Consider the following 13,666-nt stretch of genomic DNA (forward strand, 5'->3'; position numbering starts at 1 on the left):
GTGTGTGTGTGTGTGTGTGTGTGTGTGTGTGTGTGTGTGTGTGTGTGACGCCAAGGGCTGAGATGAATTACTACTCGTATTTGGGTTTTAGATGAATGTCTTTGGTGCTTGACCTCCTAAATCAAGGGTTCTTAACCTAGGATCTAAAAACATTTTTTTTATTTTTTTGATAATTTTATTTAATATACTTGGCTTCCTTTGTAATCCTATGTATTTTATTTAGAACATTTAAAAAATATTTTTTTCTGAGAAAAGTCCACAGGTCTCATCAGACTGCAAAGGGATCCATGACACAAAAAAGTAAAGAACTCCTACTCTAACTGACACAAACCAATAGAGCCCTCTTTAAGTTTCACCAGTAGATAGAAATACAGGAAATCAAAGATAAAAGACATTAAAGGAAAATTTTCAAGTTTTTGATCACCAAATTTCCAATCTACTGGTGGCAAGAACATGCCAACAAAACCAATTTTTTATTCTCAATTATTTTTCAATTTTTTAATTATCTGGACTACTAATTTTACAGGAAAGAGAAGGGAACTCAATATGCTAAAATATGGAAGGAGTATAAAGGGAACTTTTCATTTCCATTCAGTTTCTCTGCTTGGTTTCAACTCTGCAAAACATCAGCTTCCCCTAGGATAAGCTCATCAGCAGAAATCTCCTTATCAACTTTGATACTCAACACCTCCTCAGGTGCCCTTCCCTTCTGACTGGAGGGCAGGTCAGGTTAGTTATACAGGGCTTTAAGAGCAAAACAAATCATCTTTAGATTATCTATTATTTCAGCTTTTCTCTACTATTGGTCACTTCTGTTAGTGCAGATAAGAAAGATCTGATACTTGATAAGGTATACTTTCATATATGTCATTCAAAGTAAGAACAGAATAAGATCAGCCCTTTCCTCCTATACCTAATGCACATCAAATTGTATATGCAAAGCCTCAATATCACTTGCAATTATGAGAAATCAATAAAAGCTAAAGTCACAAGATAAACTACTATAGAACCTCTGTGGCTTTTAATGGCTTCATTACACTATATTATTGATTATCCCTGGGCTTTAGTAAATTGTAAAGAGAGAGGTAGCCATCCCTCTTCAGGATCAGAAGGCTTGTTTTCTGCCCTCAGTAACTACTCCAAACTAACTTAGGCAACCTAGAGTTCATCATAAGAATAGAGAACTGTGAAGTCATCTGTTCTGCAAAATAATATTAGCTGAACATGTATGCACTAGCCAACCACCAAATTATCATGAGTCTATATTTAGGATGCCTGAGGCCGTATTTGTGGCAGCTGGTTATTCCTATCATGAGGTGGTCACCCTGAACCTTCCATGACCCTGTTTTCCAGTTATACAAACATATGTCTACTTAGCTTTTGCACAGCTATGTATTCTGACAGGCAAGAACTACCTAAACCCTAAAACCAAGTTTTAAGTAATGTGATTTTTCCACGTGATGCTGCTATTAGCATTACAACCACAAGAAAAAGTCATGGCAAATCTACATTGTCCCCTGATCCAGAGGTAATAACAAAAATCATAATGATGACTGCTGACATTTACATGGGTCTTTAGCACGGTTAACAGTTTCTATGATAGCAGTTAGAAAGGTAAGTCATTAACTTTTTTGAGCCTTAGTTTCTTTATTTACAAAATGAGAATGGGAGGGAAGGACAAGAAGACCTTTTAAGTCCCTTCTAGTTTTAATGTATAAGATTATATTCAGAGTAACTTTGACAAAGGTATTCACAGCCATGTTTTTCTAAATAGCTCTTTGATCTCATTTAGCTCCTCTACAGGTACTGACTCTTTGCGACCCCATTTGCCAGAGATACTTGAATGGTTTGCCATTTCCTCCTCCAGCTTATTTTACAAATGAGGAAACAGAGGCAAACAGTGTTAAATCACTTGTCCAGAGTCACATAGCTAGTAAGTGTCTAAGGCCAGATTTGAACTCAGGAAGATGGTGAAGTTTTCTTACTCCAGGCCTGGCACTCTATCCACCATATCACCTATCTGCCTCATCTGAATATAATCTTGTACCTTAAACACAAATTAAAAGAACTTTGAGATAACATCTTACATCAATCAGAATGGTTAAAATAAGGGAACATGACAAATTTTGGAGGGGATGTGAAAAATTGGAATGCTAATTCACTGTTGGTGGAACTGTGAACTAATCCAATCATTTTGGGGAGCAATGGGGAATTATGTCCAAAGAGTTAAAAAACTGTGTATGTCCTTGGACCCAGAAATACCACTATTATGTCTGTTTCCTAATGGGGTTAGGGAAAAAGGAAAAGAACTTATCTTTTCTAAAGTATTTATAGCAGCTCTCTTTGTGGTAGCAAAGAACTGGGAATTGAGGGGATGCCTGTCAATTAGGGAATGGCTAAACAAGGTGTAGTATATGATTGTGATGGAATACTACTGTACTATAAGAAATGGTGAGCTGGTTGATTTTAGAAAAATACGTAAAGACTAACCTGAAATAATGAAAAGTGAAATGGGCAGAACCAAGAAGATATTGTACACAATAACAGCAATATTGTCCTAAGAACAACTTTGAACAATAAAGTCATTTTGAGTATTTAAATACTCAAATCAACTACAAAGGACCTATGAAGGAAGTTGCTATCTACATCCAGAGAAAGAACTGATAAAGAGAAGTATGTGTAGTATGATTTTTCCATATATTTACACTGTTGTGCCTAACAGTAGCCTTCTGTAGGGTGGAGTGGGGAGGGAGGGAGAAAAAATATTAAAAAGTGCACAGCAGAAAACAAAAGAAAACTTCCAAGGAAGCACAGAAAAGCAGGATAGCTTTGAAAATAATGTGTAGTATGAAATGGAAATTCATAATTTTATATTGAATCCTTTTTATGTTGTGCTGTGTACATGAAAATATTCTTTTTTTATCTTTTTGTGTTAAAATTCAAAATGAATAAATTTTTAAAAAAGGAAAAGAAAAACCCTGTCTCTTTCCTTCTGATACTTTCTTTAAAAATGTTAGCAAATCCATTTGCCATTTCACCTGTAGATATATGGTCAAATCACAGAGCACACTAGAACCACTGTCTAGGCATACTGTGTTGTGGTATAGCAAGATCTTTGGACTTGAGTCAAAAGACCTAGGTCCTGGCTAGGCTTAACAGCCAAATGGAAAACTATTTGTTTCCCACCTTCCAGTTTCATGTACATATGTTCTAAGGATGATTAGGCTTAACTGGGTGTCACATCAAGTTTTTTACAGGTTCACTTTCCCCTCCACTGCTTTACATTGTTTGATGAGGCAATACTGTTTCTAGTTCCCATATTCTCTAATCATTTTTCTAATAAGTGAACTTGTAGACTAAATTAGTGCAGCCTTTATCAGTCATTTCCTTTCTACCTGGCAAAAAGAGCAAAAGTTTGGCAGCTAAAGTGATTTCTAGTATCTTTTGGTCATTTTCTATGTTCTTTTGTTTCAGAGACTGTCTTACATTGGCTAATCTCTAAGAAAAGGTGATAAATCCAGAAACATAGATGTGAAGTTAGAAGGATCCATAGAGATCTTCAGGTCTATCCATTTCATTATTCAGGGGAGGAAAATGAGGTCCAGAGAGGTTTAAGTGACTTCATCAGGGTCATGTATGCATGGGCAGTGGTTTTATTGTGCTCTGTGATTTGACCACATCTCTCCTGGTTTTATACCCGGAAAACAGAATAAGGAAACAATGCTATTTAGTACAGAGAGCAATATAGATAATTCTGGTACTTGTCACAGACTTTCATGGTTTCCTAGTCAAATGGTATTGGCAAAAAGAAAAGAAAAAGTAAAGAGAAGGAAAGAAAAGGGAGAAGGAAGGGGAAAAGGATGGAAGGGGAGGAGAGAGAAGGAAGGAGGAAAGGATAAAGGGTTAGGAAGGGGAAAGGTAGGAGGGAATAGGAAAGGAAAGGGAGGGATGGGGGAAGGAGGAAGGAGAGGAGAAAAAGGGAAAGGGAGGGGGGAGAGGAGAGGAGAAGAGGGAAAGGAGAGGGAGATGAAAGGAGGAGAGGAAGAGGAGGAAAGGGGAGAAAGAGGAATTTATGGTTAAGATTAGAGTTTAGGGTTAGGGTGTGGTGAATTTAGGGTTAGGGTTAGAAAAAAGGGGAAAATAATGTAGGGTTAGGATTAGGAAAAGAAGAGAGAAGAGGCAGAGAAGGAGAGAGAGAAAGGGGAAGGAAAAAAGGGGGAATCAAAGGGGAGAGGATAGAGGGAGAGAAGGTAAGGAAAGAGAAAAAAAAGAAGGGAAGATGGGGAAGAAACAAGGGGAGGAGGGGGGATCAGTCGAGAAGGGGAAGGAGAGAAAAGGTGACAAGAAGGGAGGGGAAAGAAGAAAGAGGGGAAAGTTAAGGAAGGGGATAAGGATAAGGGGAGAGGAAAAGAGGAATGGGAGAGGGAAATGGGGAAAGGAAGAGGAAGGAGGTAAAGAGGAGTGGGAGGAGTGAGTAGGTGAAGAAGGGGAAAGATGAAAGGAGGAAGGGAGGGTTTGGGGAAAGAGGAGAAGGGAAGAGAGAAAGAAAGGGAGGGAGGAGAAAGAAAGGAAGAAAAGGAAGTGAAATAAGTTCAAATGCACTGTCATTGATGGTGGGATAGATGCTTCCTAAGACTTCTGGGTTCTAATATGGCACAACGAACCAATTACTTTTCAATTCACAAGATCCTTATTAACATCAAATTTTACCTTGGCAAAAAGTGGCATTAAGTCTCTTGTAACCTTGAGGACATTCCATCATTTGGCTATATCCGTGGTAAGCTAAAACGGGGGAAAATCAATGAATATTTGTTAGTACTTTGTAATATTTTTTTAAAAATTTAGTTGGCATTTCATTTATTTTATTAATAAAAACATATTTATATAGCACTTTAAAGTTTATAAAATGTTTTGCATACTTTACTTTATTTGATCCTCATTGCAACCCTCTACCAAGTAAATATATAGATATCATCCCCCTTTTATTTACAAGGAAATTAAACCGTGGGTCTTGTCCTCGTGGAGCTGGGCCAGCGCCCAGACCAGATCCCAAAACCCCCTGCTTCCCCCTCCGCGCTGCTGGCTCCTATCAAAAAGTCCATCCCAGAAGGTAACATTTAAGAATAGGAGGTATTTAAAAGCCTACCTAGTCAGAGTATTAAAGGGAAGCCGTACTGGACAGAAAGCAGTGGCTCAGCAGCCAGTGCAGTTATTAAAGGGATCTGGTCTGAGGACTGAGTATCACGTGCTGGCCGGGTGCCCCAGGCAAAGAGCTTTCAGTGACCCAGGAAACTCCAGAAGCTCACAAGCAAAGCAGCTGTTTCTCAGCTAGGGGGTGGGGTAGTCCCACCCCCAGAACTCCCTAAACCAATGAAATCTCTGATTCAGACCAAAAAAAGCCCTTGGTACAAGGGCAAAAAAAATTATTTTCCAAGGATATCTATTATAATAATTCAAGTTTGACTGCTTTCAAAGTTTGGGAGATTATACTTAAATGCCTGCACAAACATGTCTTTGACCTTCCTTTTTTGTGTGTGACTATATGTATTTTTCACATTGCACGAGAGACATACTCCTAAGAAGTTTGAGGGATTTGATTTTATTTTCATGCTATCATTAATTAATATGCTATGATTAATTTTTTTTCTCAAGGAAAAAAATTTTCTGCTAATCAAGTAATTCCTCTCCCACCCCAAACTTATTTGCATTTTAAAATCTGTATTTTCATACACTAGGAGATCTCTGTCATCCAGCTACTGAGAAACAGAATCCTCCAGTAAACAGAATATGTATTCAAACATGGAAGTCAGAGAAAGAAACTGGGAGGAACCTATACAGTTAAAATGGTTACTTCAGTTGGTAGGCTCACGGATCAGGACATTCACAAAGACAGGACTAAAAGTTAATCCCAAAAGGCATTGTAGAAGAGTGGGAAAGATTAAAAGAGGGAAAAAGAGCAGTATCTAGAGGGAGGAAAGACAGCAGGGCAGTAGTTTAAAAAAAAAAAGAAAAGTGATAAAATATGGAAAACTATGATAGAAGAAATGAGCAAAAAAAGTCACAGTTAACATAAAAAAATAATTTATCCAGAACATCCCATTCCAGTACCATTAGTTAATCAAATTCTAATTTCACAAAGTGAGGTATGCCTGGACTCTCATAGCATCACCAGACTCAAGCTGGAAAGAACCTGAGAGATCATCCATTACAAGAACTCTTGAGTATACGAAACTTATGTGAACACTAGGTTTATTACAAGAGAAGTTAACATGAATGGGGAACCCAAAGCATTCACAATCCATACAGAAGTTGGAATATTTATAACAGTAGGAAAAAGAGAGGAAGACGTACCAAAAATCTCCACCTAAAGGGCATAGCATGGGAGGGGGAAAGGTTCAGTAAAAGGTGGGATAAGGACAAAACCCCTACTGAAGGGAGGACCAATGTGATGGCAAAAGCCATCTTTTCCCTTGGGAACTGCTAGGCTATGAAGATAGGATGGTCTGCTTATTTATAAGGGTCCCAGATGCACAAGCAGTTTCCCAGCCTAGTACAGACTGACTGGTGCCTGTCCTGACTCCCAAGGACACACAGGGATTCTAGTTTGGGATACAAACAGTTAATTATGGGGGGGGAGGGGTTGTGCTTGACACATTCAGGGCCTCCTGCATACTCTGGATCCAGTGTTTCTAGAAAATATGGTTACTCAAAAAGACAAGTTCAGAGGACCCCTTAACATTCCTTAACATTTTAAAGCTGAGAAAATCGAGACCCAGGGAGGTGAAGCAAGTTGCCTAGTTTCCCACAGTCAAAAAGTGGCAGAGCCAAGTTTTGAACCCATGGTCTCTGACTCCAGAGCCAGCATTCTCTTGTTCCACTATACACCTATTCCACTCAATAAGGGGAGTAAATGAGTATTTTTTTCTTTTCCATAATGAACTGGAAAAATGATAGAATATAGGCTAAATTAAAAGAGAAGCAATGCAATAGGCACATATTAAGCGCTTACTATGTGCTGGACACTCTGCCATGTGTCAGAGATATAAAAAATGAAAATGAAAAAGGCCCTGCCATCTAAGGAAACAATGTCTTGAAGATCAGTAGAGCCTGGTAGGATTGGGGGAAGGGTGATTCTGGAAGAGAAGAGGAAGAGATTTTATTCTATTCACTCACAGAGCATATATAAACTACTTGTTATCAGTAGGGGTAGGAGTGACTATCCCATGGAAACTTTCTTTTTAGGGGCAGCTAGGTGGCACAGTGACTCTGACCTCAGATACTTGCTAGCTATGAGACCCTGGACAAATCACTCAACCTTGTTTGCCTCAGTTTCCTCATTTGTAAAATAAGCTGGAGAAGGAAATGGCAAACCACTCCAGTATCTCTGCCAAGAAAGCCCCAAATGGGGTCACAAAGAGTTGGTCATGACTGAAAAACAACTGAACAACTTTTCTTTCTCTTAATGTTCTTCTTCCCCCTTTCCCCCATCATCTTCTAGAAGAGCAAGATGGCAGATGAAACTAAGGGAAGAGGAAACAAAAATGGACATTGGTGGGAAATGAAGAATCACCAGCACCAGCAGTCAGTTCTGACTATCATTAGAATGTAAGTTCCTTGAGAGCAGGTGCTATTTTTCATATTTGACTCTGTGCTGTGTCCTACATGCACTACAAACTAACAAATGCTTGAATAATTGATCCTGAGTTGGTTAGGGCTTTAGAAATTCTCAATAGTCCAGGCAAAAAGTGGACTTTTGTCATACTTGTATACTCTGCAGATTTCCCCACCCCCAATGTATCTTCCATGATTTCTTAGTTTTCTACCTAGCAAAGTGGCTAAGGCCCTCATTCAGAACTTTTCAAATATTTTAAAGAGTTAAAACCAAGTTAAATTTTCTCAAAAGAAAAAAAAAATGTGTATCAGTAGCATGGTTCTTCTCAATGTACCCAAACAATTTTCAAGAGCTAACTAAACAAACTCAAACAGTTGATAGTTTAAAAGAGGTCATCCAGTCCAACCTCCTAATTTTACAGATGAGGAAAATGAGTCCCAGAGAGAAGTGACTCGTCCAGAGTTAAACAATGAGTGCATGAACTGGGCCCAGAACTGTAGTCTCTTGACTCTTGGCCAAGACTCTTTTCTCTAACCACGCTGCCTCATGAGAAAATCACGAAGCACTGAACCATGGAGGATTAAGCCAAAGTAAGTCTGCTGTCTTTCAAAATGCATATGATTTAGAGAGTAATACCAACCCAGGAAAGTTTTCAAAATGACATAAGAAGAATGTGACCCTGAATGTGTTTCTTGGGAATGAATCACCCAAAATACACCAAGTACAGTAAATGTCAAGTTGTTAATAAGGTCACTGCATTCCTAATCCACACTGTCAGTTCTCAGGATAGGTCAATTGGATTTATTTTTTTTTATGTGAAATGAACCAACATTTGAATTCATTTAGTAAAAAAGGACAGTATAATCTCAGAGCTGGAAGGGACCTGGGCAGCCATCTACAGCAAACCATACCTGAAAAGGAATCCCCTCTATAGCACCCTTGAGGAATGGTCATCGAACCTTCCTTTGAAAAGTTTCCAGCTAGAGGCAACCCATTTCCTCCCAAGGCAGTCCTTTCTGACTCCAATTTTAAACAAGTGTTTTGTTTTGGTTTTTTCCTGACATCAAGCTAAAATTTGCCTCTTTGGAAACTTCCATCCATCACCCTTGTTTATGTCTTCTGGAACCAAACAAGCCCGGGCTAATCCATCTTCTCCCTGAGATACTTGAAAGCAGCTGCCCAGTCCACCTCTGAACCTTCTCCCCTAAGCTAGAAAAAAACCAGTTTCTTCCAACATAAAGATCATAACACAGAGATATTAACAAAGCTATATGAAACAGCTCTATTAGTACCAATGAGTCATTATGCATCAGGATTGGATGAAAACAACACGTGATTAGGAGTTAAGAGATAAGGGTACTAATCTCAGCACTGAAAGAATGAAGCATTAAGTGCTTACTATGTGTGAAGCACTGTTCTAGGCTCTGAGAATACAAAAAGCAAAGGAGAGCAGTCCTGGCTCTGAAGGAACTCGCCTTCTAATGAAGGAAACTATGTGGAAAATTTTGGCTACAACAGGTGGAAAGGTTCAGTGATCCAGCAATAAAGCAGAGAACTACAGCTAACTATCTGAATAAACTAGGCAAGTCATTTACCTCTCCAAGTCAAACCTTCTCCATCTACAAAAAAGGGAGCTGGACTAAATGATATGATCTCTGAGATTACTCAGCTGTAACCTGCTGTGCAACCACATATTCCAGACATGAATATCAAAGGGTTAGAACCTGAAGGGAGTGAAGCAGGAATGGAGCTGGAAAGGTTCTCTCTCAAAAATCACCTCCCTCACACCTCTGCACTGTCAGATTTGAAAAAGGACAAAAAAAAAAGGAAAAGAGAAGAGGGAAAGAAGAGAATTAAGAAGAAGAGGGCTGGGGAGATACTCTAAAAGCACATGCTCAGGTCAGAATGAAAGTCATTAATAGGAGTTCTTAGCCTGAAGACCATGAACTTATTTTAAATATTTCTTATAACTGTTTTTCAATATAACCATTTTCCTGTGTAATTCTATGTATTTAATTTTATGTACTTAGAAAAACTATTCTGGGAAGCAGTCTATAGGTTTCACCAGAATGCAATAGGGTCCATGACACACAAAGAAGTTAAATACACCTGATCTTAAAAAAAACAAACAAAAAAAAAAGGATCCTGTCTCCTTCATCCATGCAAAAGAATATGATTAGCTTTCATCTCCTGAGACACACTGACATATAAAATGTACATATGCAAATAGAGCACAGAAACAAGAGCCACAGTTACTGTTTAAGTAGAAAACCTGAGACATTGTGAAGGATCATACCTTACTGAAATGCTGAGTTAAAAGGATTTAAGTAGTTCAGGGAAAAAAAGGAAACTATGCGATGCCTTTTCATCTGCAATGTAAAACACTTTCTTGCAAGATTTAGGAAGTGATTCGGGAAGACAGCAGAGTAGGTGCCCTGCTGTTCAGAAAATAGTTCAGAAAATAGTTCAGAAAAAGAGTTCAGAAAATAATAGTTAGACAGACCTGAGGCCTGGGGCAACATTCCCCATACTTTGGGACTAGAACCTGATTATGATAATAAGCTGCAAAAATTTTAAAAAATAAAAAAAATGAGTAAGCAAAGGAGAAAGAATCTGACCATAGACAGCTATTAAGGAGATAGAGAAGATCAGAGGAAGATAGTGAAGTTAAAAAAGCAACTCCTACTTCAAAGAGAAACATCAAATGGTCACAAGCCCAAAACAAGTTCTTGGAAGAATTTAAAAGACCTGCAAAAATCAAATAAGAGAGATCAAGGAAAAATTAGGGAAAAACAAGAGCAATCCAAGAAAATCAAGAAAATTATGAAAAGAAACTCAACTAACTGGAAAAAAAAGATTTAAAAACTTAAGGAAGAAAATAACTCCTTGAAAATTAGAATTGGACAAGGGAAAGGTAATGATGTTATTGAGACACCAAGAAATAATAAATTAAAATCAAAAGAAGGAAAACAAAGAAGAGCATGTGAAACATCTCATTAGAAAAACAAATGATCTGGAGAACTGATCAAGGAGAGACAATATAAAAATTGTTAGACTACTTGAAGGTTACAATCAAGAAAGGAATCTTGATACAATATTAAAAGAAATTATTAAGGAAAATTGCCCTGAAGTTCTAGAACAAAAGAGGAAAGTAGAAATAGAAAAAAAAAATCCACTGATCATCACCTGAAAGAGATCCCAGGAGGAAAACTTACAGGAGTATCATAGCCAAGTTTCAAAGCTCCCAGGTTAAGAAGAAAATATTACAAGCAACAGAAGAAAAACAATTTAAATACTGCGGAGCTGCAATCAAGATCACACAAGGCCTACCTTAAAAAGCATCTACATTAAAAGACCATATGTCTTAGAACATTATATTTCAAAGAGCAAAAGAGCTGAGGTTGTGATCAAAAATAACTTAGCTAGAAAAGTTGAGTATAATCCTGAACAAAAAAGAAGTAAATTAGATGCATGAGGAAGGGTAGGGTAAATAGGAAGAGAAGGATAAATAGTGAGGAAACGTAAGATGGAGGGAAATTCAAAACTAATAAGTTTAATATCGAATGTGAATGGTATGAACTCACCCACAAAATGGAAACAAATTCAAAATCAGAATCTGACAATATGTTGTTTATAAGAAACACAATTAAAATGAGATACATACAGAGTTAAAATAAGAGCTGCAGTAGATTTTTTTTTGCTTTGTCTGATATAAAAAAGCAAAGGTAGCAATCATAATCTCAGATAAAGTTAGAGCTAAAATATATTTAATTAAAAGAGATAAACAGGGAAACTACACTATATGTCACCAAAATTATTCAACATTGTTTTAGAAATGCTAGTAATAGCAATAAGAAAAAGAAATTGAAGGAACCAGAATGGGAAATGAGATTAAAAAAACTATTTCTTTTTGCAGACAATATGATGATATATTTGGAAAATTCTGAAGATTCAACTAAAAAGTTAGTTGAAATAATTAATAATTTTAGCAAAGTAGTAGGATTATAAAATTAACCTACATAAATCATCAGCATTTTTATATATCACCAATAAAAGCCTGTAAGATGAGATAGTATGCCATTTAAAATAACTGTAGACAGTATAAAATACCCGGGAGTATACCTGCCAAAACATACCCAGAAACTACATGAACATAATTATAAAACATTCTTTATACAGATAAAATCAGATTTAAATAACGAGAGAAATATTCATTGTTCATGGATTGGCAAAGCCAGTCTAATAAAAATGACCATTTTTACCTTATTTATTAATTCAATGCCATCCCAATTAAATTACCAACAAATTATTTTACTAAGTTGGAAAAGTAATAACAAAATTCATTTGGAAGACAAAAGGTAAAGAATTTCAAAGAAACCAATGGAAAAAAAAATATATATATATAAAAGGAAGGAAGTTTAGCAGTACCAGATCTTAAATTATATTATAAGGCAGTAATTATCAAAATTATTTGGTACTGGCTAAAAAATAGAAAGGTAGATCATTGGAACAAAGTGACATACAATACACAGTAGTAAATGATTTTTGTGTTTGACAATGTAAAGATTTAAGTTTTGGAGATAAGAATTCATTATTTGGTTTAAAAAGAAAAACTGCTGGGAAAGCTGGAAAGCAGTCTGTCAGAAATTGGGTATAGACCATTATCTTAAACCATTTACCAAGACAAGGTCAAAATGGATACATGACCTAGATACAAAGGGAGATATCCCAAGAAAATTAGAACATGGAACATATAATCTATCAGACTTATAGATAGGAGAATAATTTATGAATAAACAAGAGATAGCATTGTGAAGTGTAAAATGGATAGTTTCAATTATATTAAATTAAAAAGGTTTTATACAAATAGAATCAATGTAGCCAAGATTATAAAGAAAGCAGAAAATTGGGGGAAAAATTTATAGACAATCTCTCAGATAAAGGTCTCACTTCTCAAACATATAGAGAACTTTGTCAAATTTATAAAAATACAAGTCATTCCCCAACTGATAAATGGTCAAAGGATATGAACAGTTTTTGAAGACTCAAAAATACATATAGTCATAGGACTATATGATCATGAAGAAATGTTCTAAATACTTTTTGATTAGAAAAATGCAAACTAAAACAACTTTGAAATACCATCTTAGACCTATCAGATTGGCTAAAATGATAGAGGCCCTTCAACTGGGGAATGGCTATACAAGCTGTGGTATATGATTGTGATGGAGTGCTTCTGTGCTAGAAGAAATGATAAGCTGGTTGACTTTGGAAAAACATAGAAAGATTTGCATGATATAACGAAAAGCAAAATGAGCAGTACCAAGAGAATGTTGTACATAGTAACAGAAATATTGTCCTAAGGAGAACTTTGAATGACTAATTAAATCTTTAGTATCATAAATACTCAAACCAACTACAAAGAACATACAAAGGAAGATGCTATCCACCTCCAGAGAAAGAACTGATAAATAGAAGTATACATAGTATGGTTCTACATATGTGTATGTGTGTACATACACACACACACACACACACACACACACACATATATATAATTGTAGCCTTCTCTAGGGTAGGGAGGGGAAGAAGCAGGAAAAATATATAATGTATAATATATTATTAAATATAATTAATAAATTACAATAAATATAATAAAATATAACAATAAAATGTGTACAGCAAGGGAAAAGAAGATTTAGGGAACCAAAGGAAGTGCTTGAGCAAAAAGGAAGGAGAAAAAAGAAGAAGGTGACACATGAAATGAGGAATTTTCTATGAACCTCTCAAAAAGTAAGAAAAAAGAAAATTTTTAAACGTGGGCCCTTCTTTGGTTTGTTTGGCATAGTGGTTTAGCAAGTGACAATAGGGACTATTAACTACTTACCTACTTGATGTAAAAACCACAGTATAGACTACACTGTCAAACAAGGCCTTGAAGGGCACAGGGGTCATTTCTTAACATAAATATACAATAATCATTACAATAACAATAGCAACTCACATTTATATAGTAATTTAGGTTTGTAAAGGCTTTACAAATATCTCAATTTT

General features: G+C 36.4%; 1 protein-coding gene across 2 annotated transcripts in view; it reads right to left on the bottom strand.

Moving 5' to 3' along the window:
* LTBP1 (latent transforming growth factor beta binding protein 1) overlaps window positions 1-13,666 on the bottom strand; it is a 485,724-nt gene that overhangs the window by 186,725 nt on the left and 285,333 nt on the right. For both annotated transcript variants that reach the window (XM_027850411.1, XM_027850410.1), the window contains exon 9: window positions 4,711-4,782. In XM_027850411.1, coding sequence (XP_027706212.1) covers window positions 4,711-4,782 — 72 coding nt within the window. The remainder of the gene's footprint in view (window positions 1-4,710; window positions 4,783-13,666) is intronic.

This window comes from Vombatus ursinus, unplaced genomic scaffold (assembly GCF_900497805.2).
Source record: "Vombatus ursinus unplaced genomic scaffold, bare-nosed wombat genome assembly UNPS02009062.1, whole genome shotgun sequence".
In the NCBI taxonomy this organism is placed as follows: Eukaryota; Metazoa; Chordata; class Mammalia; order Diprotodontia; family Vombatidae; genus Vombatus; species Vombatus ursinus.